The sequence below is a fragment of the Myotis yumanensis genome, unplaced genomic scaffold (genome assembly GCF_028538775.1).
Source record: "Myotis yumanensis isolate MYYU_CA2020_CCGP unplaced genomic scaffold, mMyoYum1.0.hap1 SCAF_14, whole genome shotgun sequence".
NCBI lineage: Eukaryota > Metazoa > Chordata > Mammalia > Chiroptera > Vespertilionidae > Myotis > Myotis yumanensis.
Genome location: NW_027223765.1, coordinates 7,429,696 through 7,452,800, shown reverse-complemented (window position 1 = coordinate 7,452,800; position 23,105 = coordinate 7,429,696). Strand labels below are relative to the sequence as shown.

Here is a 23,105-nt window from a genome sequence, read left to right as displayed (position 1 = left end):
CGAGGGGGAGGGGGCTGGGAGTGGCTGGATAAAGAAGGTGAAGGGACTACACAAGAACATAGATGCATAGTCCATGGACACGGACAATAGTTTGGTGAAGGAAGGGGCTGGTGGGGTGGGTGGGCAAAGGGCCGGGGAAAGGGGGACACCTGCAATTGTGTCAACATTAAAAATGTTTCATCAAAAACCCCAATGGTATAAGGCTTAGTAAAGAAGAGACAAAACTCATTTGCATGATATGATTGTGTTAGTACATTTAAAAGATTATATAGATAAATTGTTAGAATTAATGAGAGATTTCTGGATACAAGGATATTAAATAGCAAAATGCTAGTAAAAACATAAAAACCAGAAAAGGAAATTTAAAGAGATATTTCATTTAGAGCTTAGGCGCCTGCCTCTTATCATCATTTTCTAGATACTTAGAAAAATCTGCCTTTTGGTGAAAACTGTGATTTAATTCGGATCCCCTCACATTCCCAGGTTATGGCTAAAGGGCCCTGAGGCCCACCCTGCCTTCCTCCTCCACAGGCTGGCGAAGGCACCATCATCTCAGGCAGATGTCATCACCTGTGGGTCAGGGCGCACGTGTGTCCCAGGACATGCTTCATTTGGCCTGTGGAGTGTTTGGGCGGAAGGGGGCAGAGGAGGGGAAGAGGAGAGGAGGGGCGTCTGTAACACTGTCAACAATTTTTTTTAAAATTTTGAATTACTAGCCAATATAAAACATTTTCACATACGATCTGGATTTCTGTTTTCTCATAAAAAAACTGGAAACTGACAACAGTGGACGAGTCCCCTGATTTCCGTGTCCTCCCTGGAGCCGGGCTCTGTGCTGGTCGGCCTAGAGCGGACGGAGTGGCCCCTGCCTGTTTTATGGGACAAGTGCCCGGTGCCAAAAGCTCTGCGTTGGCCAATTTATTTCACTGCCTGCCTGGTTCCTATGGGCATTTGCATTTGCCACCCCAATGCAGGGACCCCAAGTCCAGGAGCTCAGTGCTGTTTGGCTGGGTTCCCTGATGGGGCCCTAAGCAGACTTTCTGGCCTGGAAATGGACTTAGTGACACTTCTGAGCTCTGTCCCCTTCCTTCTGTCATCTCTCCAGAGCCGGACACTAGGCGGCCGGTGGGCACTGCGAGAATACTGAGAACAGCGGTCAGTGAGGCACTGCGCTTCCTCCAGATGGCCTTGGAAACTGGGAGACCCCAGTGACCCCAGACTTTCCCGGCAATCTGACAAACCTGACAGATGTGGCTCTTACAAGAGTGGGTGGTTGTGGGCAACGGGGCACCAGCTACTTGAATAGAAGAACTGCTCCTGTAGAGGGTGCACCGGAGCTGAGTTTGGAGAAGAGTCAGGCCATGAGGCTAGTAGGTGGCAGTTTTCGAGGTGACACATGGGGGCTGTGATTGGGGCACTAGGGAGTCAGAGGATGACCTCCGTGAGGCGGGAAGAGCTGGGACTCCGGGGTCAAGCAAGCTGGCTTTGAAATGCAGGTCTGCTGCTCGCACCCTGGGCCCCTCACCCCTCGACAGCTGGGAGACTTTGGGTGGTTGTTTAACTGCTCTGCATCTCAGCTACCCTCAGCTGTCCATGAGGATATTAGAAGCAACTCTCGCCTTAGCCGGTTTGGCTCAGTGCATAGGGCGTGGGCCTGTGTATTGAAGGGTCCCGGGTTTGATTCTGGTCAAGGGCACATCATTGACATTTCTCTCTCTCCCTCTTCCTTCCTTTCTGTAATCAATAAAAATTTAAAAATAAATAAAATAAAAAAGCAACTCTCTGTAAATCTGAAATGAGGAATGTTATGTGAAAGGATTAGCACTGTGCCCACATCATCAGTGCCCAAGAAGCAATAGCTGCTATGAGTATCCTCGTTACTGTTATTTGACAAGAGAACAGGAGGGTGCTGGGAAGTCCCCGCCTGGTGCAGATGAGGGGACCCAGGCCCGGAGAGGAGAAGGCACGCCCCCACTTTGAGTAAGTGAAAAGCACCAAGTCTCCTCTCCAGCTTCCAGGGGTCATGTCCTGCCTGCTTCCCACAGGGACAGGCAAGGAAGAGGGAGCAAGGGACAGGGTCTGTTCCCAGGGTGAGCCTCCCCGGATGTGGGGAAGTCCTTACCAGGCGGAAGGACCGCAGCACCGCCATGCCGCCCTTCTTGGACGTGACCAGCTCTATCAGGCTCACAGTGACAATGATGCAGTCGAAAATGTTCCACCTCTTCTGGAAGTAATAGTAGGGGTCAAAGGCAATGATTTTGAAGAGCATCTCAGCCGCAAAAAACACGGTGAAGACCTGCGGAGGGAAACGAGGAGCCATCTCAGCCAGGGTCCCGGGGGACAGGGGGCAAAGGCGAATAGGGCAGCAGCGAGGTGTCTTTTTTTTTGTAAACTAGCAAACCCCTTTCCCTTGTTTGTGTTCAGCGTCTATATTATCTGCAGGCTCCTGGAGGATTGGGGCTGGGAACACTCGATGTGGCAGCAGAGAGAACTCTGTGGACCAGAGCTAGGGCATACGCACTGGAACCCACGCTTGAGTGTGTCCATCTGCATGGTGAAGAGGGGGAATAAGTGGATAATCATGAGGATAATAGTTATGACATAATTATGTAAACGAGCAGTCAATCTGGTTCAGTAGTTTAAAGCGTGGATGATGGGGCGACGCAGACCCAGATAAAAATCCCAGCTCGGCCATTTCTGAGCTTGTGTAAGCTGGGGCAAGTCACGCGCCCTCTCCGTACCCCAAGCTCCTCGTGTGTATAATGAACATCAAAGTGAGAAAATGCGAGTGCAGGCCTCAACAAAGGTCCTGGCAGACAGTCATTCGCTAATAAATAATAGCTATTGGCAAGAGGAAAAATAATATACTGTCTCAGGTTCTTTCCCGCTCTGAGTGTCTTAGGACAGGATCCTGACCTCGAAAGAGGCCAGGACCAGGCCCAGGCCACACAACAACCAGTAGGGAAGGGAGGCAGGGAAGAAGAAAGCAGAGACCAGGGGCCAGGGCTTTGCTGTCCGTTGATCTCATCGATGCCTGTCACCAGCCTGGGCAACAGAGGGTTGCACTGCTTTTACAGAGAAGGAATGGGTTGAGAGTGTCAGGGTCTTGGCTAATGGCACAGACTGCAACGGTGTTCTTCAAAGGGCATCTGTGGGGTGCGCTCTGTAGGCAAGTCAGTGTGGGGTTAGGGTCCTGTGCCCTAGAGAAACCTGGACAAGCCTCACTCCCCTTTCCCAGCTGCATCACCTGGGGCGGGATTCACAACCTCTCTGATTCTCAGCGCTCCTTTCTGGGCCATGAGGGTGATGATAATCTCAGAAAGTCGTGACTCTGAGCTAATACTTATAAAGCACCTGTAGGCACCCCGAATGCCTGCCTTTCTTTCATTTCAAAATAACAGGTGCTCTGCTCTGTCACAGTGGTGGAGGCCTCTCTCTCTCTCTCTCTCTCTCTCTCTCTCTCTCTCTCTCTTTCTCTCTCTCTTTCACCTCAACCTCTCCAACTGTAAAATGGGGGTGTGGACCCAGAAGTCTCTTCCAGAAAGCCCTCTGTGGTCTATGCTGACTTCTTAAAAATAAGCTCTCTCTTTTCTTCCCATTTCTCCTTTTCTGGAAGGAAACTGGAATGTCCATATCTTTACACAGGAAAGTGGCCTTTACACTTATTTCAAGGTAGAGGCATCTGAAACTGGGAGAATTCAAGTGGTCAGGGCTTTCCTGGTCCACTTCCCTGTGCTCGTTCATCCCCAAGCAATTCCCACCAGCTCAGCCTGGTCCTCTGGACTTGACTTCCTGAACTCAGCGTCCACACATCTCCTGCACTGCTCCTCTGCCTTCAGCCAGCTAGACCAATGCTCCAATCAATGAGGGCATGCGGCCACCCCACCCAGAGCTCCCCGGCCACGGTGGCATGGCTGCCGGGCACTCACAATGTTGCCTATCTGGAACATGGTTTCGAAGGTGTGGCTCATGTTGTGGTGCTCCATGGACATGAAGACTGTGTTCACCACGATGCACAAGGTGATGGTGAGCTCTGCAAAGGGGTCCGTCACAATCCTAAACAGAAGTGTCTTGAGCTTCAGCCACATGGGGCAGCACTCCCAGATCAGATACTTCCGAGCCAAGCTGGTCAAGCAGGGTGGGCACCTCTGTTCAGATTCCTCCAGTTCTGCATCACAGGTGTAGTCAACGACAGCTGTCAGCCAGGAGTCACTTCAGACCCCAATCCCCTAGACCAGTGATGGCGAACCTATGACACGCGAACTCATTTCTTGGTTGATTTTTCTTTGTTAAATGGCATTTAAATATATAAAATAAATATCAAAAATATAAATCTTTGTTTTACTATGGTTGCAAATATCAAAAAATTTCTATATGTGACATGGCACCAGAGTTAAGTTAGGGTTTTTCAAAATGCTGACACGCCGAGCTCAAAAGGTTCGCCATCACTGCCCTAGACCATGGTCGGCAAACTGTGGCTCGCAAGCCACATGGGGCTCTTTGGCCCCTTGAGTGTGGCTCTTCCACAAAATACCACGTGCAGGCACGCACATACAGTGCGATTGAAACTTCGTGGCCCATGCTCAGAAGTCGGTATTTTGTGAAAGAGCCACACTCAAGGGGCCAAAGAGCCGTATGTGGCTCTCGAGCCACAGCTTGCCGACCACTGCCCTAGACCTTGTCATTACGAATAACCACTACTTTCAGTCTCCACTTCAACCTCCCTTTCTCCGATTAGTGTTTCCTAGTTTTTGAAGTTCCTTCAGTCCAGCAACCCCAATCCAGTCTCTCCCCATCTAGTCCTCCAAACCATGCACCCTACACTTTTTAACTGTTCATCACCTATGTCATGTCTTTACTTCTCAACTTACCTAAGTTAGAGTTCATGTCCATCCCTCTATTGAGTCCTTTGCAGACACCTGCAATTCCCTTGCCCCTCTTCCCCTTCATTGTACTTATCTGGCAGAACCCCAACTCTGAATAAACCCAATGCAAAGACTATTCCGCACCTGACCAGCTGAACCTGGATGCAAAAAGTACATGACTGCCCTAACCGGTTTGGCTCAGTAGATAGAGCGTCAGCCTGCGGACTGAAGGGTCCCGGGTTCGATTCTGGTCACGGGCATTTACCTTGGTTGCAGGCACATCCCCAGTAGGGCGTGTGCAGGAGGCAGCTGATCGATGTTTCTCTCTCATCGATGTTTCTAACTCTCTATCCCTCTCCCTTCCTCTGTGTAAAAAAATCAATAAAATATATATTTTTTAAAAAGTACATGACTATGCTGGCTGGTCCCACTAGGGATTCATGAGTCCCAGCTGGTCACTGTCCAAAAATTCTGCCACATTTCTCTATTTCAGTCCACACCTTCAGCCTTCCAGACTACTATTTCTCACTTCCTCCTCTCTCCTCCAATCTCCATCTCCCCCTCTCCACCCTCTCTCTGGCACTAAAAAGAATCACAGAAAGCAGTGCTGAGTGAGGAATCTTGCAGAGACACCATTGTGGCAGGAAGCAGCCTGCCTGTGAGGCAGGACAGGAAGAGACTCAGCCTTGTAAACAGCCTCAACTTTGCTGCTCTTGACTGGGGAGATACAGAAGCTAAAAGAATTATGCACTTGCTAACTTGTAAATGATCAGGGTTTTTCCCCCAAAGAGTCTTCTGCAAAAAAACTATTCCAGAAAGAACTTTCCTCCTGTTATTATTAAAGAGATGTCCCCCCTCTTATTAACAGCCAATGTCTCCACATGTGCTAGCCACTTCAAGAATTTATGGAACATTCCCTCTTTCCTTTATGTTCAATCTCTCCCATTCTCACAGATCATCTCGATTAGCATGTAAATGTCCTTTTAAAAAAAAGCCACGTAAGAAAACCAAAATAAAATCTTTTTTCAACTCTACTTACACTATAGTGTCATTTTTACTATCTCCTTCTCTTCACAGAAAAACTTCTTGAAAAAGTTGTTTATATATAATATCTCCAAATCCTTATCTCTCATTTATTCTTCATCCCTCCCTCCAATGTGGCCTCTGCCTGCCCTCCCACCCCCACCCCACCAATCTTCTCTTGCTCAATCACCAAACACATCACATGACCGAAAGCCCTGGACTTTTTTGGGGCTTGATCTTACACGTTTCTATAGCATTGCCTCTTCTGATCTTTCTGTTCTTCTTGAAGGAATTTAGACCTTTGGCTCTGTGTTGTATTCCCTGGGTCTTCTCTTATGCCTAGGCATTCCTCCTTAGCCTCCTCTACTGACTGCACTTCGTCCGTTCAATCATTAAAGGTTGTTGCTTTCTTAGAACTTTGTCCCAGACCTTCTTCTCATCTTGCTTGATTCCCTCAACATCATCCATCCACTTGCACCATTTCAAAATTACCGTCTGTATTCACTGCTTTCAATGGCGTATCACTAGGTCACTCTCAACATCTAAGCTCCAGACCTACTTATCATAAAACTGACTTCCTCCTGGGCATCTCCACCTGGATGTCTCAGGGGCTCCTGAAACCCAATATGTCACAGACTCAACTCATGATCCTCCTTTCTCATCTTTCCCCAGTGAATCTCCCTTTCCCCCTAAAGTGTTCCCTTTATGTCATTGCACCAGCATCCCTTTAGGTGCTTACGCCAGAACCATGTGAACCACCAAATCTTGACTCTTACGCTCCTTAGATAGCTCTCAGATCCTTCCATTTCCATCGTCCCCCCTGCCACCACCTCAGAGTCCAAGCACTGCCGTATTTCCCTGGTTTCGTCCTAACTGGTCCCCTGCCAATGCCATTCCCCTCTTAATTCCCTTCTCTACATGCATCCAGAGTAACCTTTATAAAATGCAAATGTAGCGCCTCTGCTGCCAATCCTTTAGTGGCACCTCACTGCTCTTAGGATGAAGTCCAAAATCCTTAATATGGTCTAAGAAGTCCTGTGTGTCTGGCCCCAGTCCATCTCTCTAGCCTTATTGTAAGGCCCTCTCTTCCTGGCTCTTGATGCTCCAGCTCCAGCAAGCTTTTTCAATTCTTCAAGTGTAATGCTGTCTTTTGCTTCAGGGATTTTGCTGTTGTTTCTATCTGGAATACATCCCTAGCCCCTGGCTAAACTTACCACACTTGCTGAGCACCCTGCACTTCTCCTTAAGACACTCAGCACCCCAGAAGTAACTTGTTCCATGTCCTTCTCCCCGACTTAGCATGAGGGTAGAGACTAGGTTGTGCTCACTGCTGTACTCCTGCTTCTGGTCTTCTGGTTTGGACAACTGTCAAATCTTGGCTTGTATGCCAAGCGTAGGTGGTTCACCTGCCCCAACTTTGGGGAACTGCCAAGTTCTTATTGGCTTGGGCCAAACTTTCTCAGGCACAATCACTCCCAAAGTGGTGGACTTTGTAAATCCAATCATAAGTCTGACAGCATCAAGCTTCCTTCATGGACTCCATGGGTATAGAGGACATAATGTTCAACCAGAGAAGATCACAGCTCATCTGCCCTATGCTCAAACACCTCTGACCTAACCTGAGGTCACCTTTACCCAGAAAAATGTCATTATTTCTCCTGCCTTTCCTCACTTCCTCTCATAGTATCTTCCTTGAGGGGAAGTCTGTCCCACCTCAGAATATATGACAATCCCTGTTCATCAGTCTAGGTCATTACAAATTAGTATTACCGCCCCCCCCCCCCCCCCCGCCCCCAATATCACTTTTTGTGCATCACACTCATTTACTATTCATTCAACAACTATTTGTTGAGCACCTACCATGTGCCAGCACTTCTATTCTAGGTACTGGAAATCCAGCTGTGAACCGAACAGATATATCTCTGACCTGTGGAATTTATAACCTACTGTACATTTTCACTATTTTACAGATGAGAAAACTGAGGCACAGAACAGTTCACGGAGCCCCAAGATTGCACAGCTGACCGCAAGTGGCAGAGCCAGGATGCAAACTCAGACAGTTGGGCTCTAGGGTCTCTGTTCTTTACTCCCCTCTATTGCTTCTCATCCAACCAAAACTGCTTTTGTTCTTAGGACACACATTTTGGTCATTCCTGCAAAATGCATTGCATTTGCTGTTCATCTGCCTAGAACCTTCTCCCCTAGGTTCTCACAAGGCTGATTCCCTTACTTTATTCAGACTTCTGGTCTATTTAGGGAGAATAGTCTTCCACAACCACCCCATCTAAGATAGCCCCTTCTGCCCTAGCCGGTTTGGCTCAGTGGATAGAGCGTTGGCCTGCAGACTGAAAAGTCCTGGGTTCGATTCTGCTCAGGAGCACACGCCTGGGTTGTGGGCTCGATCCCCAGTAGGGGATGTTCAGGAGGCAGCCTATTAATGATTCTCTCTCATCATTGATGTTTCTATCTCTCCCTCTTTCTTCCTCTCTGAAATCAATAAAAAATATATTTTTTAAAAAACTATCTCCTTCTTTAACTCCTTATTCTCCACCTCCTTCCTTCCTGAATTTTTCTTTTACTTCTTATCACTACCTGAATATCTATTTGTGCTTATCATCTGTATACCCCAGCCCCAGGATGTAGATTCCATGAGGAAGGGCTTCCAGCTTGCTGACCACTGAATCCTCAGCACCTGGAACAATGCCATCCACAGAGCAGGTGCTCAACACACTTTTGCTGATGAGTGAATACACGAGAAAAGGGGGAAGGAGGAAGCCTGAGAGTTCTGGGGAATAAATGGAAAAGCAAGCTGTTTGTATTTCACAGTTGCTATTTGAAAAATTATCCACATTCCCAAAACCCCACATTGACTAAGGGTAATGGGCCAAAGGCAGAAAAAAAGAGGCGTGTTTAGGATCTCAGGACACAGAGACGGGTGCCCTTTGACACAGGGCTGGGGCATCCCTCCTGCTGCTCACATGGGACTCATGACAGTGACCTTCCAATGAGTAGCACTCACCCTCGAGGACGGAGGTCATGATACTGACCACACTCATCGCCCTTTGGATTCGGAAGGGTTCATTCAAGTATTCTGCTGTCAAGAACGTCTTCGTTTGTCCTGCTTCAGACGCCTGCTGGGACACAAGCAGAGTCAGGGCTCTCCCCAGACTTGACTTGATGGTTTTTCAGTGGCAAAGAGAGCTCACTCGGCCTCTATCGGCCAGTCTCTTGTAGCTGTGAGCTGCCCAGTGAAGCTGGGTCCCTCGGCAGTCACGCTCAGAGAAACTGGGCTGCTGCTTGAACTTGGGATAAGAACTCAAGCATGACGAGCAGGACACAGAGCTGGGGTGCAGCCCGAGCCTAGGTCTGCAGCTAACAGAGTGGCCTGGGCTCACCTGAGGCTCTGCAAACTCCTGCCCTGGGACAGGGACCTGGCACCAGGGTCGGGGAGGGCTTCTACCAAAGGGAGAGGAGCAGCAGGCCAGGCAGTCATATGAGATGTCCTCTGGGCCATGCACATGACATTTACACAGAATATGCATGGTATGTATAATACTCCACGATAGACTTTCTGGACCTCCCTTCTCACTGGCCCATTTCCTTCTCCACATATAACCCGGGTTCTAATTCCACACAGCCTCTTTCTTTCTGAGGGACATTTGTGAGTGTTCATTGTCCAGTTTTCAGTTATCTGACACAATCCTTTTGACACTTCCCTCTTTGGGTCTTCAATCAGAAGTTCTGTCTGGGTCCTATGCCAAGCCCCAACCTCTATCACCCACATTCCCTGGATGTGGGGAGTCCAAAGCCCACAGCACCTGACTGAGCACCGCACAAACCATTCAGAACCCAAATTCAGCAACCATTTATTGAGCACTGACCATGGCTGAAGCTAATAGTAAGTGCTTAATACATATAAAGAAAGTTTCCAATCATGAGGGCTCAACCAAAGATGCTAGCAGATACTGGAGTTATTCGTTAGACTCCTGTGTGTAAATGTAGGCACTTTCTGATTCCATTGAACCCTTCAGCTATTTAGAAGCCTTTTTATAAGGGGAGACATGGAAGTGTGAAGAATTTAAGGGACTTGCTAAAGGTGACTCAGTCAGTAAATGACACAGCTGTGATTGAAACCCAGGTTTGTGTGACACAGAAGGGCTTAAAGCCTTAATCCTGCACAAGCCAAATAATTTACCAAAAATGTACCCAAGTTGGAATATCTAGGAAAGTAGTAATCTAGGGATCAATAATAAGGTTTCTTGAATGAGGCATTGTCTAGAAGGTTAAGCACCCCTGAGGGGGCCCTGCAGACTGGCTTTGACTTCAGGACTCTGTGCTGGGGATTCCTGTTGGTCCTTAAAGACCTACTCTCTCTTCTCTGCCCAGTCCTGTGTACGCGTCACCCTCACCCTCTGGCTCTGCTTGGGTTTGACCAATGGGAGGCACAGATAGGAGATCAGAGGCTGGAAGGAGAGAGGAGCCCTGGATCTACCATCTGGCTTCCCCCTGCTGGGTTGTGGCTGGGCCCTGGCTATAATTTTCTACCTGAGATGGCAAGTTCTGTGAAGCCGCCTCTACACAAAGCAGTAGCTCTTGCCAGGTCCTGATTCTGGTCCTTCCTCTTGTCCCTCCAGCCTCGGCACATACATCTTCCCACGGGGCTGGTCTCTAGGGATCTCACTGTCTCTTCTTAGCTCCCAGAGCCCTGCCCACTCCCTGAAAGTTTTCCTCTAAACTCTTGCCCGTTGGAGCGGTTCCTTCATCTGTTTCTTGCTGGCATCCCATCAGAGATGCAGCCGAGGTAACTCTGTAAGACTTATCCAAGTCAGAAGAGCCATCCAGTGGTCTGCTCACAAGTCCATTTGCAAACTGCTGTGTGTCAGAGGCCAGCCAGGGCAACCAAGAAACACTAGCAGCATCATTACTGCAACTGGATGGAGAGCTCACATCTATCATGGCTCCCCATCCAATGAGGAGTCCCTGGCTTGGCATTACATTCTGTGATTATTCTATTGAGAGTGCTGACCATTCAGTCACTGTTGCCTACTTTGTGTTTGCTCAGGTCTGTCCAGGGCACCTGCTAGGATTTCTCTGGGTCCCATTAGCCAAGCCCAGAGTAATTTGCACAGAGCCCCAGGGAGGCAGAGAATCTTCCATTTTTCTCTTACTTATCCAGAGAGCAAGCGGGCCTATCTCTAAAGCAGTGGTAGCAAGTGGGGACAGAGAAACACTGAAGAAAATATGGGATCAACTGGAAAATAATTTGTATCCCTTTACAGAGTAAACCAGAAAACCTGTTTGACTGCAGGTCAACCCAACCTCTCTTTCTGGGTCTCACTTGTCCAGTCAGTAAAATGGGGATGAATGGGAGGTATTGGGCAGAATGAATTCTAAAGGACACTTTCATGGGTGACACTCAGAATGCCTTGGCCCAAGGCCTCTAACTGGAGAGCAGCCCCAAAGAACACTCCCAAACTCACCGAGCCTTCTGTGACTCCAGGTCCATGCTCACCAGTGGGCAGTGGGGGGTGTCTATCCTCTTCATGGTTGGTGGCTTGAGGCAGCGGGCTCTTAGGGAGAGGGCCTGGTTGGTTGATACTCCCACCCAACAGCAGGGAGGCCCGATAGCTGTCGCGGTCTCCAAGAAAGACTCCATCATCTGTGACCCCATCAGGGAATGAGCCGTCTCGGACAGGGGCCCGGAAATGGAACACACTGCCGTGGCTAGCCCGGCGTCTCCCAGAGGTGAGGCCTAGGAAAGACTGGGCATTGCCCCAGAGGAACAGGAAAGGCGGAGGCTGGAAGCTCGCCCTGGAGCCCAGCACCTGGCTCTGCTCATTCCCATTTCCCTACCCTTATTCTCATGACCATCTAGCAGCAAATGAAGGACACAGATCTAAGAGGTCGTCTAGGTAAACATGAGGGGGAGAATAGGGGAAAATATTCTTGACACAACCTGGGAAAAAGCCAAGAGAGATGACAGATTATAGGGTGTTTAAGATCAGCAAATAGGTCCTCATGGCCAAAGACATGTTAGAGGACAACCTTGTGGTTCAATCAGATGTGTCATCTGTTTACCAGCCTTTGGCCATCGGGCTACTCCACATGCAAGTTGTGACCTGAGGAGACTCTGCTATGTGAACTAGTTCTGGAACATGCTTGGTAAATGGTTGTTGAATGACCCAGTGCACTTTATGACCTGAAAATTAGGTTCTACAATTCATTAGACTCAGCCTACATGTGCGGCAAAGGAGAAGACAAGAGCTTTGCCGTGCAATAAGCTTTCAGGATCCCTTGAGGCAAACTTTGAATAGTCGACAATGGGGAGATTGAGGGGAGAGTTACAGCCTAATTTCCTGGAAGAATAATGACATTCCTCCCAATCAATAAACATTTCCCATCAAAATCTGCCTGTGAGGGAATTGTGTGACCTACAGTTGCCAGAGAAAAGGAACTAATTCATAGGCCCAGAGCTCAGGGAGGGTCATGTTGCTGGGTGCACTAGTTCCCATGGCCATCGTGGGAACCTGACCATAACAAGTTATCAATTATGTCCATAGGTCATATAGTTTTTCTAAAATCTAAACACTGACTTCTTACCAAACTCTGATCATGCTGCTGAAAATTTCCCCCTTCCTTACTTCTGTGGACAAAAAAGGGGACACATACTACACCTGACAAGCTCAGGGGTGGCCTGCAAGAGACCTAATGTAATGAAATAGGATGGTCTGAAATGAAAACTTCCTAACCAAAGGCAGTCATGTCCTAGGCCAGTATCTTCATTGGCAAAGGTCAATTTTATCTTAACTGAAACCATCTATCATCTTTTTGCATCTATGATAACTTACCTTTGGAATGTCAGGGTAATTCCCCTTTTCCAGACTCCTCAGGACACAATCTCCCACCAGTATATGAGACTACAGAACCCCTGATTGATATCTTGTTCTCCCACATACCATCTCTATGTGCTGTAAATGTTAACTACCCTTTATCCACCAATGTAAAAGAAGTATGTGTCTCTTCATTTTACTCTCTATCCAATCTCTGAGATTTTCCTGTTTTTGCTTTCTCCCGCCTCCCTAATCTCTCACCCATGGATTTCATGTAACCTCCTTACATCTTCCCCTTTGATGCTGATGTATAAAGTGTTAAAACTGCCATTTTCAGGAGTATTTCCTCAATCCGTTGGGATTCATGCTTTCCAGAAAGTGTCATTAATTTGACTCAAACAAACTCATAAAAATTCTCTACAGTCCTGGCCTACGTGGTTCAGCTGGTTGGGTATTGTCCCGTGTACTGAGGGGTTACTGGTTCAGTTCCCTGTCAGGGAACATGCCCAGATTGCAGGCTCAATCCCTGGTGGGGGTCGTGCAGGAGGCAGCTGGTTGATGTGTTACTTGCACATCAATGTTTCTCTCTCTTTTTCCCTCTCCCACCCTCTCTCTCTCTAAATATCAATTTAAAAAAATATTTAAAAAATTATTTACAGCTTTTGACATTTTTTACATCAAGAATTTCTTTTATTTACTAAAGTACCAAAATTGAGACATCTTGTCTGTTAGCATTCTCCTTACTTATCCCCTTAACTCACAGAAGTTTCCCAGCCATCACTGAAATCCTGAGATTGTAAACAGAGCACGCTTTGCCTAGGATATATGTCCAAGGAACATGGGACTCATAAAAATCCACAAACCCTTCTCACTTTTGAAGCAAAGTAGCAGAGTCAGTAAATCCTTATTAAAGATTGGACAACCAAATTATTTGTACTTGGGCACTAAGCAAACCTATAAAGAAAGGAGGAAGAAAATTTTTTGTCCCATATTTGACAGGCAGTGCCTCCTTAGCCAACAATTAATATTTCAAAATTAACCTATTGTGGGCAATGACTTCTCTCTTTTTTTTTTGTTAATCCTTGCCTGAGTATATTTTTTTCATTGACTATTTTAGAGAGAGTGGAGGGGAGGAGGGGGTGGAGAGAGAGAAATACCAATGTGAGAGAGACACCTCGATTGGTTGCCTCCTGCACGCACCCCAACTGGAGCCAGGAATTGAGCCTGCAACTGACTTATGTGCCCTTGACCAGGAATCAAGCTCCAGATCCTTTGGTTCCTGGGCCAACGCTCTAATCACTGACCAAAACAGGCCAGGGCAGCAATGACTCCTGATTTTAAGTATTAGACTTGCCATAACATGCATCATCCAAGCAGACAAACCAGTTTCCTGTGGGTTCCCTGAGACCCTGACTGTGTCTTTCCTAGCTACCTCCAATCATTCTCTCACTTCTGATGGTGAGAAAAATGGCTTTATATAAAAACTGCCTATGGTCTATTTACCACATGAATATACTGGGGAAAAGAGGAAGGGTATGCCTTATTGCATGGCCTCCAATTAACCAGGTAGTATTAAAGAATTACCCAAATGGCATCTTCCTGTCTTTGCTGGTACATGTTCTTCTTTGTGCCTGGAAAATATACCTCCCAAACCCTCCCAGGCCTCAGTTACTGGAGGACCCCCTACTCACTATTTACTTTTCATTTTAATGATTTTCTCCTCCAGTGAAGCCTTTCCTGATACAGCCCAATCCTGTAAGAGTTGTGTTTCTTCTTCTATTTCCCAAACACCATTCACTTGTCCCTGATAGAGTATTTAACATGTATCTGTTTTTATTTCTGCCACCTCCATCCAAATGGAAGTCCTTGGGAGACAGACCATGTTTTAGTAATCTCTTCATACCAAGCACCTAGTATTGTTGAATGAACAAGACATAGTTTCTCTTTTTTCCCATTGAAGGTGAGCATAACTGGAAAGACAATCACATACACCCAACAATTATTGGAAATCCAGGTGCTGAGTTATGGGGAAATTTAAAGCCCAATTCAGAGTATCATTGACATCTCCTTGAAGCAGCAATTCATCCTGATTGTCAAATCCCTGGTCAAATCCCCCTTGAAACTTCTTCTGAACTGTGCCCTGTGCATGCCAGGTGTTCCTCAAGAGGCAGAGCAAGGAAGGGAAGGACACAAACTCTGATAAATGCTAAAGTGTGGGTGTCTCTGAGGCCAGTGTGCAGGTGAGTGTGTCTGTGTGCTTGTTGCACACACAACTTTGAGGGTTGTACAGATGGTATTCCAAAAAGTGAAATGTCCTTCAGATGAGCACAGGAAAAGAGATTGAGAAGGAAGTGAGAGTCAGGAGGCTCCAAAATAGCCATTTTATCCCCTTTGCCATACAACTAGAGTGGGTACTATTGTACCACAAAGGGGTTATTATCTCTCAGGCCTGTGGAAAGGGCATAGGTGGGGTCCACAGGACTTTGAAGGGAGAAGAAGGTGGTGGGAGGAAACTTGGTGAGTACCGTGAATCTCAGAGTGGGAGGTAGAGGCTTCTGTGGGGCAGAATTGCTACAGGATCTGCAGTGAGGTACTCAAGTTATTCCCAGACTGGACACTGTCACAGAGATGGGTGCTGGGATCTTCTGTGCCAACAATAGGTAGGCACTTGAGCTGTAGGGGCTGAGGCATGAGGTCAGAAAAAAGCTTGCAAATGATTTCAGCACCACGGACAAGAACCTCCCTCCAGGTTACAGAATTGCAGACAGTGTATCAGAAGGAAGCTGACTCAGGATGACCACAGGTCCACAGGCACCTCGAAGTTATCATGCCCAATATGGGTTCACCACTTTCCAACACACTTAGCTTCTTCCTCCAGTGCTCCTGACTTAGAATTCCACCCATCTAATTGCCCAAGCTTGAAACCTGGGAGTCATTTTGAACTCCTCTACTTTTTCCACATTCCACAGTCCCAGTCTTGTTGATTCCATCCCTACCCATCAAAATCTTTATAATCCACCTTCTTTTCCCATCCATAATGACCCTGCCCTGGTATAGGCCACAATTTTGGGGTCTGGCTCACTAAAACAGCCTCCCAAGGTCTGTGCCTCCAGCTAGCTCCCTGTTACAAACCGACATATACAACAGCTGCAACGGTGGGTAATCTTTAGAGCACAAACCTGAGCCCCTTACCATCCTGCGTTGGTTGTAAGGCTCAGATTGTGGTGATTTATTGTCATCTGTGGAGCCATCTGACACCTTTGGCTTCATTCTGTGCCTTTTTTCATTGGCTCCTTTGGAGGTTAAAGGTGATCCACTGTGGGAGTGGAGAGAGGCGGTATCAATCCCCATTGCTGCCAGCACCTGAGGAGAAAGAACAGCAGCTGCAGCCAAGAGTATCTGGTTGAGCTTAGCGTACATGTGTCCCCCAGACATGGGGTGTCACAGAGCTGAAGGCATCTGAAACAGAGGAAGTCAGGATGAGGGCTTGGGTGGTGGTGGGATTGAGACACGGCAGGAAGAGCTACCTCTGGGTCACCTCTCTTATTCAAAGGAGACCCTGTTGATGACCTGTCCAGATCCCTTTCACCTGGTCAGGACACTCATCTCCAGCTGCTGGAGTGTTTGCTGCTAATGGCTCACAGCTGCAGCATTCTGCAGAAAGTTTCCTTTGACTATACATCTGGCTGGGGCAGGTATGGGGGTACAAAAGGTGGGCCCTCTTGCTTCAAGTTAGCATGATACAAGCATGCCCCAGAGTTCCCATGGGATCAGGCCAAATGTAGTCTCTAGTTCCTGAGAATAAGAGCCTTAATCTAAGGGACTGGTCCAAACCTCTGCCTAAGACTGTACAGCCTGCAACAGATTTCACAAAGCTTCCACCCCTCACAGACCTCATGCTCCTTCCGGAGCATCTCAAGGGCCTCCTGGAACTTCTTCTCCTTGGCTTCAATTTCATCCATAGTTGCCTTGTTCTGCTCCTCATATGCCATCGTGACGACAGCCAAAATTAAGTTGACCAGGTAGAAAGATCCCAGGAAGATGACAAGCACGAAAAAGACCATATAGATTTTCCCAGAAGCCCTCAGGGTCTGCAGATTCAAGAGAAAGAAGAGAGACATGTGCCCAGAGTAGATGGGCCCCTGACATTGACAGGTTCCTCCAGGAAAAATGTAGCCATGTTGAATCTGACCCCTGCGGCTTCAACCAAGTCTGTGTGGGGACATGCAGATCAATACCTGCTGGTAGAGGCGTTCCCAGGAATCCTGTGTCATGAGGCGGAACAGTGAGAGGAAAGCCCAAGCGAAGGAATCAAAGCTGGTGTAGTTAAAATCTGGGTTGTCAAATGTTTTCATGCAGAAATAACCTTTAGGGCAGTGGCTGCAGCAAGAGAAGAGAAGGTCATCAATTGCACAGCACCCTGTTTATTGGGGGCAAGGCATCCTGGAGCTGTGGGGAGATTGGAATTCAAGGCCTGAACCTCCTCTTATGAGCCAGATAACCTTGGACACTTAGTCTCTTTAGATCTCAGTTTGTCTTGCCCATTAAATGGGGGTAACAATATTCTCACTTTAGAGTTTCATGCAGAAGGAAGTGGCCCAGAGAAGTGGCCCAGCAGACTGCTCAGACATGACCTTATAAGCCTTATAGTATAAGGTGATGAGCTCTTTGTAAGTTCACACCAGGGGTGGGAGAGCTGGTATGAATAACACAGACTTAACACCTGAGCCTATTGGCATTACCTGCAGAATTGTCCATTGAAGGAGGACTCACCTTAGCCAAGTTTACCGACCAATTATATATAACAATGAAAACATTTTCCACCTACTGAGTACCTTCTCTCTCTCTCTCTCTCTCTCTCTCTCTCTCTCTCTCTCTCTCTCATGCTTTAAAATGCTATAATTTAACTGTATTTATTTAAAAGGAGAACTATAACTGTCAAGTAGCTTATGGAGACTGACCTATAAAGGAATGTCAAATTGAAGATGATTTCTTGGTGAGCATTAGGGTGGGAGTGCTGGAATCCTCTCTGTCGTAATAAGAGGGTAAGTTGATGTTGAGAAATATCTCTAAGCTCAGGGCCTGTGAGGTTCTGTTATCCACCCTCGTGGGTTGGCCTGATCAAGGAAACAGTAATGCTACATCTGCATTCTGGGTTCTACTACTCTAGGATTCCCTCACCAACACCAGCCTCAGGGGCTCTCCTTATTTCAGACGTCCATGTGAACACTCAAGCCCGGGATCCATACAACTGATTAGAGCCCCAACAACTTGATTATAATCAATCCCAATTCTATCTCCAACCTTGGTTCCCAGACATTGTAGACCCACATTTATAGTCAGCCTCTTGGTTTGCTCCCCCAAGGAGCTAGTGGACCCCCTCACCTGTAGGTTTGCTAGTGAACTCTGAGGGCAATCTAATTTCTATGCCTTCTGTAGAACCCCACTGTAGCTGCTACGCATCAACAGCTAACTGCTCTGAGAATGACACGAGATCATGGTACAAAGCCTCTTGCCTGATGCCTTCAGCATAGTAAAGATGATATATAAAATGTAAATTAAAATCCCTGCTGCTTTTAACCTGATGCTACCAGAAGGATGTATGTGAAAGAATGCTGAAAATCATCAAGTATTCCCTACTATGTGTTTCCCACCTTAACACCCCAGGCTTTTCTGCCACAGGGCCACTGGTCAGTGTGGGCCTCTGCTCAGGGCTCTGCTTCTCTGAAGGCCAGCATAGGTCCCAGGTTTGCTGGTCACGACATGCCCTTCAGGGCTTACTCTGCCCATTGTCCTGAGCTGGCCTCTACTTGCCATCCCAGCTCTATCCACTCCTCCACTACCTGTCTAGGACCTGCCCAACAGGAGGTCTGGCTTCTATTGGAGCTTAAGGGGGTACACATGGATGGACCCCAGTGAATGGGCTACTCTGGAGCCATTGCCATGAGCAATGCCATTTATCAGACAGGAAATATGGGGCCCTATTTTAAGTTTAAGTCAAAGGCAAATGAAAGCTGACATCAGAACAATTCTCTCCCTGAGCCAAAGAACCAAATGCCAAGAGCTTTGTGAAGAAAGAGGCCAGCCCTAGCCAGTTTGGCTCAGTGGATAGAGTGTCTGCCTAAGGACTGAAGGGTCCTAGGTTCGATTCCGGTCAAGGGCATGTACCTTGGTTGCAGGCACATCCCCAGTAGTGGGTGTGCAGGAGGCAGCTGATCGATGTTTCTCTCTCATCTATGTTTTCTAACCTTCCTCTCTGTAAAAAATCAATAAAATATATTTTTAAAAAGAAAGAGGCCAAGAAGCCTATGTTGATCAAATTCTCCTATTTGCACCCACCCCTCAGCTCTATCTGAGATTGTTTTCCTAGTGAGCTGATTAAGGCAGAGCTCCATATAGGTACCACTAGCTCCACTTGGGCAACAGGGAGTAGGGTCATGTGGGCTTTGATCTTCCAGGCCCCCAGCCATGGAGGTGGGAGAGGTGAGCCCTTCTGAGCTGTTTCCTGTGCTCTTTCTGCTCACATCTGCTCTAGTGGTCAAAGAAGGAGGCAAACCTGGGGGTGGAGGGCTCCCTCTTTTCTTTGTCTCACATTCCGTTCTGCCACCTGGAATGGCCTCCATTCAAACTCTTACTCACCCATCCTGCTCTTCAACTCTCAACTCAACTACCACCTCTAGGAAACCTTCCCTGACCTCCTCCCCCGCCTCACACCATGACCTCCCTGTGCTGCCACAGTCCCCGGAGTCTCTAGCACAGCACTGGGTCTCCACAGTGTAGCATCCAGAGCTCACAAACAGGCAGCTCGCAGGCTGAATTTGGCTTGCAGAAATATTTGGGTCCATAATATATAGACATTTTATGGATTCGGTAGCCAATGTTAACAGTTGGGAGATTTCACATAAAAATCATCATTTCCTATTTCTCTTTTAACAGTTGGAAGAGTTGGAAGTAGTGGACCCTCATGGCAACCAAAGGCTGCATTGAGCAGTGGCTGCCCCTTTACATGGAGGGTGAACTCTCATTGCCATGGGTCCCACTCAGCCCGCTCCTCTCATTTGTTGTCATGTGTCTGGCCTCCATAAGATTTGAAATGACAAAGTCTGATGCATGTGTTTCTTCTCTGTTATGTGAGGATAATGAAACCCATGTGATAATTAAATGTGGAGCATTTGACACAAAACATATTTAATAATATATGAGTCCCCTCCTGGGATAGATTGCTTATAAAAATGGCCACGATTATTCTCCTCCCTGTATCCACACTCCTTTGCAATATGATCTTGCAGCTCCTCCTATCAAAAGGTGGAGTCTATTTCTCTACCTCTTGGATCTGGACTGACCTTTGACTCGCTTTGGTCAATAGAGTGCAGTAGAAGTTACACTGTGCCAGTTCTAAGCCTCAAGAGACACGTTCAGTCTTTCTCTCAGAACCCTGACTCTGCCATGAGAATAAGCCCAGGCTAGCCTTGGGGGATGAGAGACCATTCTCTCTCTCATGGAGCAGAGACCAACCACTCCAGCTGAGGCCATCCTAGATCAGCTGGTCTCCAGCTAATCTGCCCCTGAATATGCATGAATGAACCCAGTCAATGCCAGAACACCAAATTGATCTCAGCACAACATGCTGATGTGTAGAATCCTGAGCTAGATAAATAGCTGGTATTTTAAGTCACAAAATCTTGGGGTTGTTTGTTACACAGCAGAAGCTAACTTATACACTCTCTCCCATAGCCCTGGGGTGGCAGAAGCCATGACTTACTCATTTCCTCAGTTTCTTTAGGACCTGTAGCCCAATCTCTGCCCAGAAAATGCTCATGATGCCCGACTGGCATGGCTCAATGGCTGAGCGAAGACCTATGAACCAGGAGGTCATGGTTCGATTCCTGGTCAGTGCATGTGCCTGGGTTGCAGGCTCAATCCCCCATAGGGGGCATGCAGGAGGCAGCCAATCAGTGATTCTCTCTCATCACTGATGTTTCTATCTCTCTCTCTCCCTCTCCCTTCCTCTCTGAAATTAATAAAAAATATATTTGGAAAAAAAGAGAAAAAGAAAATGCTGATGACAAGAAGGAGAAAGGATTGTTGGGCGCTGGAGCTATGTCATGGGTTGGACACTCACCCTGAATCAGATCCATTGCCACACAATAAGCGATCAGAAGTGCCTGGCTTATTGATGAAGGCGTCTGCAAAAGAAAGGAAGAAGCGGGAGCTTTACATATGGTTCTGAACCCTACAACTCAAGCCTTGGGGTGAGGGCAGCACCTGTAAGTCTTCCGCCCCAGTGAGGTAAGTTTCCTCGGCTATGAGCCCTCAGTGGACATGCAGGACTCTTGGAAGGAAAAAGCCCCATCTGGGAAGAGAAAGGCTGAGCAGTGACTTCAGCTTCAAGCCTCTCCCAGCGGAGGCAGAATGACTTGCCCCTGGACTTATTCCTCATTCCCTTGTAAAAGGGACATTTGGTAACAGAAATAGGAAATCAGAAGGTAAAAGGTAACTCTGGAGAAGCATTTGAGCAGAAAAGAGGAATCAAAATACATGTCTGTATGGGCTCGCAGGGGTTTCACACCCCTTGCCAACCAGACCTTTGTCATTATGGCAGAAATCCCACGCGAGGTTTTCATAAGAGGAGTAATTGGCTGTATCGTTGAGAGCGGTGCAATTCTTGACACATTTGTTCTTGAGGTTGCCCTTGAAGAGCTGCAGGCCCACCAGGGCAAAGACACCCAGACAGAAGACGGTGAGGATGGTCACATCCGCCAGCTTCTTCACTGAGTGGATCAGGGCCCCCACGATGACCTTCAGCCCTATGGGAAGATGACAGCAATACTCCCACATGGATAAGGTACCACACCCAGCACACACATGTGCCTGGCACACCTGCATCTTAGCCATCCTACCCTCTCACTACGTACAGGTATGAGGCGTTTTACAAACTCTATGGCAGTTCCAACCCTAGCTCCTCATATGAACCTAGTAAAGATTATTGCCCCGTTGTAAAGATGAGGCAACTGATACCAGGCAATGCATTTTTTTTTTTATCATCTTAAGGCTAATACATTCCTGACAATAGCAATTCAATTTTGAAAAGAATTGTTGAGCCCTAGCCGGTTTGGCTCAGTGGATAGAGCATTGGCCTGTGGATTGAAGGGTCCCAGGTTCAATTCCAGTCATGGGCTTGTACCTTGGTTATAGACTCCCCCCTAGCCCAGGCCCTGGTTGGGGCTCATGCAGGAGGTAACCAATCAATGTGTTTCTCTCACATCAATATTTCTCTCTGTTTTTCCCTCTCTATTCCACTCTCCCTAAAAATCAACAGAAAAATATCCTCAGTGAAGATTAAAAATAAATTAATTAATTAATTAATCAAAGTATTTTTAAAAGATATTTTATAAAAAAAGAATTGTTGAGTGCTTGCTATATTCCCGGCATTGTGCTAATCATGAGGCACCTAACTTCATTCCAGTCACTCGGCATCTGTGTTTCTTTTCTTACCTCAATATCCTGGGAGAAACTTGAGGCTAAGGACACATGAACCCAGTGTGTGTGTGTGTGTGTGAGAGAGAGAGAGAGAGAGAGAGAGAGAGAGAGATCCAAGGAGACAGAGTGAGACAGAAAAGAGAGACACAGACACAAAAACACAGAGGCAGTAGACCAAGACCATGAACACTGGAAACAGAGAGAATCTGAGAGGAGCTATGTCAGAGCCAAGCCCAGTTGGCAGCAAAAATGAGGCCCCTGCTCGTTTAAGGACGGATGGTTTGCTGCTCTGCCAACGAAATCACCTTCTTTGTGAGAGCAGTTCCAAGGGTAGCAGAATGACCTCTGACCAGGAAAGCAGTCTGGGATCAATCCTTGCCTTGTTATTTTGGTCAACAAATAACCCACTGAGCACAACTCTAGCTGTGTCTGTCCCTGGGCTGGGAGCTGGCATGTGGTGGAGTTGTGTGACAATTGAGGGGAACTCCATAGCATTAGCCAGCAGATGGGCACCCATAGTAGTAGCCCCTAACTGAAGTCTTGGAATGGGAATGGGGATGGGGTGAGGTGGGGTGTGAGGATGATGGGAAAGACCAGGAAGTCTCCTTTGGGCTCCTGGTGACAACAGAGATCTTGGGGGCCTAATAAGATGAGCTCTGGTGAATTACTTTCATTTCTGAATTCTCGGTAATCAGGGGTTACCTAGTTCTTTTCTCAGTTGTCTAAAGACAGGGCTGAGGCTCAAGCTTTCAGATCTATGGAAATGGCTATATGACACTCACAGAGCCCTGGGCTGCCTCCCCCTTCCTTCTTATTTATTTCCAAGTTTACACCTTTGGTTTAAGGGATAAATGTGAATCTGACTAGATGGAGGCTTGCCTGACCTCCACAACAAGAATATAAAACA

At 47.3% G+C, this 23,105-nt stretch overlaps 1 protein-coding gene across 1 annotated transcript in view; it reads right to left on the bottom strand.

Annotated features, from left to right (window-relative positions):
* Nucleotides 1–23,105, bottom strand: part of SCN10A (sodium voltage-gated channel alpha subunit 10) — a 79,427-nt gene that overhangs the window by 35,510 nt on the left and 20,812 nt on the right. Inside the window, exons 6-14 of the mRNA XM_070391051.1 lie at nucleotides 21,304–21,525; nucleotides 20,841–20,904; nucleotides 16,957–17,098; nucleotides 16,612–16,809; nucleotides 15,911–16,081; nucleotides 11,369–11,650; nucleotides 8,908–9,019; nucleotides 3,930–4,168; nucleotides 2,123–2,296 (exon numbers count right to left, since the gene is read on the bottom strand). Coding sequence (XP_070247152.1) covers nucleotides 2,123–2,296; nucleotides 3,930–4,168; nucleotides 8,908–9,019; nucleotides 11,369–11,650; nucleotides 15,911–16,081; nucleotides 16,612–16,809; nucleotides 16,957–17,098; nucleotides 20,841–20,904; nucleotides 21,304–21,525 — 1,604 coding nt within the window. The remainder of the gene's footprint in view (nucleotides 1–2,122; nucleotides 2,297–3,929; nucleotides 4,169–8,907; nucleotides 9,020–11,368; nucleotides 11,651–15,910; nucleotides 16,082–16,611; nucleotides 16,810–16,956; nucleotides 17,099–20,840; nucleotides 20,905–21,303; nucleotides 21,526–23,105) is intronic.